Source organism: Elephantulus edwardii, unplaced genomic scaffold (assembly GCF_000299155.1).
Source record: "Elephantulus edwardii isolate Elephantulus edwardi_28Jun2011 unplaced genomic scaffold, EleEdw1.0 scaffold00204, whole genome shotgun sequence".
In the NCBI taxonomy this organism is placed as follows: domain Eukaryota; kingdom Metazoa; phylum Chordata; class Mammalia; order Macroscelidea; family Macroscelididae; genus Elephantulus; species Elephantulus edwardii.
This window is the reverse complement of record NW_006399954.1, coordinates 1277587-1282160: the sequence shown is the minus strand read 5'-3', so window position 1 is coordinate 1282160 and position 4574 is coordinate 1277587. Positions and strand designations below refer to the sequence as shown.

At 39.4% G+C, this 4574-nt stretch overlaps 1 protein-coding gene across 1 annotated transcript; it reads left to right on the top strand.

Annotated features, from left to right (window-relative positions):
- Positions 1 to 686, top strand: LOC102871835 (elongation factor 1-beta-like). Its single transcript, XM_006897186.1, has one exon. It carries the CDS (start codon positions 8 to 10, stop codon positions 581 to 583), a length of 576 nt encoding a protein of 191 aa, XP_006897248.1. The 5' UTR covers positions 1 to 7; the 3' UTR covers positions 584 to 686.
- Positions 687 to 4574: the final 3888 nt, after the last annotated feature.

Sequence of the window (4574 nt, the reverse complement as noted above, 5' to 3'; positions counted from 1 at the left end):
CGACATCATGGGCTTCGGAGACCTCAAGACCACCGCCGGCCTCCAGGTCCTCAACGATTACCTGGCGGACAAGAGCTACTTCGAGGGATATGTGCCTTCGCAAGCAGATGTGGCAGTGTTTGAAGCCATCTCCAGCCCCCCACCTTCCGACCTGTGTCACGCCCTGCGTTGGTACAATCACATCAGGTCTTACGAGAAGGAAAAGGCCAGCCTTCCAGGAGTGAAGATAGCGTTGTGCAAATATGGCCCTGCTGATGTGGAAGACACCACCGCAAGTGGGGCTACAGACAGTAAAGATGACAATGACATTGATCTCTTTGGATCTGATGATGAGGAGGAAAGTGAGGAAGCAAAGAAGCTAAGAGAAGAGCGCCTTGCCCAGTATGAGTCAAAGAAAGCTAAAAAACTTGCACTAGTTGCCAAGCCTTCAATCTTAATAGACGTGAAGCCGTGGGATGATGAAACTGACATGGCAAAACTAGAAGAATGTGTCAGAAGTATTCAGGCAGACGGCTTGTTCTGGGGCTCTTCCAAGCTAGTATCTGTGGGATATGGTATTAAGAACTACAGATACAGTGTGTAGTTGAAGATGATAAAGTTGGCACGGATATGCTGGAGGAACAAATAACTGCTTTTGAAGACTATGTGCAGTCCATGGACGTGGCTGCTTTCAACAAAATCTAAAATCCTTCTGCTTCCAACAATAGAACCTTTAAAAAACAAAAAGAAATATGTCAACTGGTATACCATCTATTCCTGGGGTCCTATTTTTTTGCCAATTCCTTGAAAGCATCTTGAACTTCTTCTTTCATCAACATAGACTCTTGCTCATATGTTGTTTCATGAAATTATTCTGTGTCTGCCAATTCCTTTTAGTAAGGTGACTCTCTGTACTCTTTCCATCTTCTGTTAACACTTCATAGACCATTTAATTTTGTGCCCAAAGCATCATTAAGTATAGCAACTTGAGGTCTGAATTTGTTCTTCAGTTCCTTGAGCTTAAGAAATGCTGAGCAAGTTTGGTCTTTTTGACTTTCCGACTCCAGCTCCTTGCACATTTCATTGTAATATTTTACATTGTCTTCCCACACTGCTTTTTGAAATCTTCTGTTTAGCTCTTTAATATCTTGAGTTGTTCCCTCTACTTTAGCTTCTTGGCCCTCTAGTGAAATATTCAGAGTCTCTTCTGACATCCATTTTGGTCTTTTATTCCCACCTTGTCTTTGTAATGACCTTTTGCACTCTTTCTGGATGATACTCTTGATATGGTCCCACAACTCATCTTCGCTTATTGGTGTTCAAGCCTCAAACTTGTTCCTGAGATGGTTCTGAAATTCAGATAGGATAGACTCAAGGTCATATTTTGGTTCCCATGGACATGGTTTAAAATTAAGAAAGGTGTGCATCAAGGTTGTATCCTTTCCCCATACCCATTCAATCTGTACGCTGAACAAATTATTTAAGAAGCTAGACTCTATGAAGAATAAAGTGGCATCATGGTCAGAGGAAGACTTATCAATAACATTCATTATGCAGATGACACAACCTTATTTGCTAAAAAGTGAGGAGGACTTGAAGTACTTGCTGTTGTTGTTGTTGTTGTGTGCCATTGAGTTGCTTGGGACTCATAGCAACCCTATGTACAACAGTCCTAAACCCTCCTCTATCCTGTGTCGGTTGCACTGCCTCTGACACACTCATCCAGATTTCCCTAGTCACTGAATCAATCCAACTCATAGAGGATCTTCCTCTGTTGTGCCATCCCTCCGCCCTCTCAAGTATGATGTCCAGAAGATTAAAGAATACAGCTTTCAATATGGATTGCTTCTCAAACATCAGGGAAACAAAAATTCTCACCACTAGACCTATAAGAAACATCATGATAGATGAAATTGTCAATTATTTCATCTGACTTGGATCCATAATAAATATACTTGGAAGCAGAAGTCAGGAATTAAGGAACATTGTGCATTGGCAAAGTGTGTACTTAGAGAGTTTTCCAAATTATTAAGGAGCAGTGATATTAGCCTGGGTACTAAGATATACCTAATTCAGGCCATGGTCTTTTCAATCTCTTATTATGCATCTAAGAGCTGGACAATGAATAAGGATAATAGAAGAAGGATTGATGCCTTTGAACTGTAGTATTATTTTTGAAGAGAACTGAATATCCCATGGATTGCCAAGAGAACAAAGATATGTCTTGGAGAAAGTGAAGCTAGAGTGATCCTTGGAGATGAAGATGATAAAGCTTCATCTCACATATGTTAGGCATGTTGCTGGGAGAGACTACTTCTTGGAGAGGGACATTATGATTGGGAAGGTAGAGGGATGGTGAAAGAGAGGAAGATCCTTTACCAGGTGGATTAACACACTGCTGCAATGAGCTTGAGTGTGTCAGTGATTGGCACAAGAATGGCACAGGCTAGGACAGAGTTCAGATCTGTTGTTCATAGAGTCACTATGAATCATACTTGACTCAGAAGTTTCTAACAACAGCAACAACAATGTCTTAATTCACAAGAAAATGCATGTCTGGTTGTTAAAGTCACCATCTTGAGGTATTTCTGTTAGAGCAGCACGCGATAACTAATACAAAATTTATTCATGTATTTTAACAAATACGTAGTATTAGTTTGGAAATTGTATTTGTTTTATTTATTAGTTCCCTTTTGTTGTATGTGAGGATGCCATCATCACCTCCAGTCCCTAGTCATTGGATGGATGTGGTCCTGACCACTTCCTGTAATTCATCCATCCTCAGCCATACTCAATATAGACTGTTGCAGACTAGTGGCCTACTTTATAATTGTGAAACTTTATATGTTTCTATAAAAAAAAACCAGCTGAACTGATATGATAATAGGAGGTGACAAAGGATATGACTTCACTTATCTGAAATGTGGGAAAAGTGGCCACTGCAGAGACTTTAGTGTCATTTCTGATGACATTCCATTTAAACACGGTCCTTTTCCCTGACATGAGAACTCACCAGGTAAGACTACACAGATTGATTTCTGTTTTGGTTTCAGGAATTTAAGGTCATTGTAAAGCACCTCAAACTAGTTTTCTTTTCATACAAATTCATTTTAACCTCATTGAATATCTGTTGCTAGTGGAAAGATAGAAGAAAACTGGTTGGTTTTGGTTAGTATGCTGTTCTCCCCACAAATGAAGTGAAGTGAAGTGAAATGAAATAATGGCACATGCAGTTGTTAGTGTTTAAACTATAGAGACTGAGGAAAATTATAATCTGGAGTTCAATAAAATCACTTCAACATGATTGGCTTAGAGTCCTCACACATAAACAGTGCTTACCTAAGCATTATGTTTCCATGGTATTCATCTAAAAGAAAAACAAATAAGTAATCAGAAAGCCAGTAATTCCAGAAAAGCTTCAGAAATGCTCATGACCATGAAACTCAGAGTGAAAACAGATATATGCTGAGAAAATGTCTGTAGAACAAATTCTACTGAGAATATGCAGCCGCTGGACAAGGTTGATAACTCTGGAAGCTCATAGAAGCACTTAATCTTAAAACTGCCAGCTAGAAGAAGAAAGCACTCATCTATCTCTGCTTGAGATCTGCAAACAGGCTACTTGCTCCACTTCCCTTTGTAGCAAAAAGGGTTTTAAATTAATTCAGACATGCCCTCCCAAGCTAAACATACGGCTTGATTATCTGAAAGTTTCATGTGTCTGCAGAGGCAAGAACATTTCTTAGAAGAAAAAAAAAAGCTCGTTCTGTTTGTAAGAGTGCACACATGTATATATATGTGTGTGTGCACATATCTATAAATACATCTACATATATTTTTAAGGAGTTCTGCTGGCATAGTCTGTAGCCAGTTTTGCTACTAATCTAAAGGCCATGTCTTTCTGGTTGTTCAAAAACATCATTGTTTTCAAGAGAGAAAGTTACCCCATCTCTTCCTGTGTGATTTATGTGGTCTTGGAAACTCACTGGTGGATCAGCTATTAGCCAGTTTTTAGTTAGGATTTTTAGAGGAGATACATATATTTCAGAGGGAACTCTAGTTGCCTAGTAGCAAGAAGCTGTGGTGCAATCCTGAAGGCACACAGTTCAAGGCCACCAGCTGCTCTGCAGGATGATAGACAATCTTCTCCCATGATATTAACTGCCTCTGAAAACCCACTGGAGGGTCTGACTCAAAGGTACACAACCACAACAATATCTATAGCTCAAAGAGATGGATTGACACAGTTACTGAAACAATGAGCTTTAGGATAGCAAAGGATACAGCAAAATTTTAGTTTGTTATTCATGGAGTCCTTGATTATAGTGACTCGAGGTTTGAATTTGTTCTTCACTTCCTTGGGCTTAAGAAATGCTGAACGAGTTTGGCCTTTTTGATTTTCTGACTCCAACTCCTTACACATTTCATTGTAATATTTTACTTTGTAGTCCCGTGCTGCCTTTTGAAATCTTCTATTCAACTCTTTAGTATCTTGAATTCTTCCCTCTACTTTGGCTTCTCTGTGCTCCAGTGCAATTTTCAGAGTCTTTTCTGACATCCATTTTGGTCTTTTCTTCCTCTTCTGTCTTTGTTTA

Bases quoted from the DNA above. Each gene is read 5' to 3' on its own strand.
- LOC102871835 (XM_006897186.1), top strand. From the start codon at position 8: ATGGGCTTCGGAGACCTCAAGACCACCGCCGGCCTCCAGGTCCTCAAC.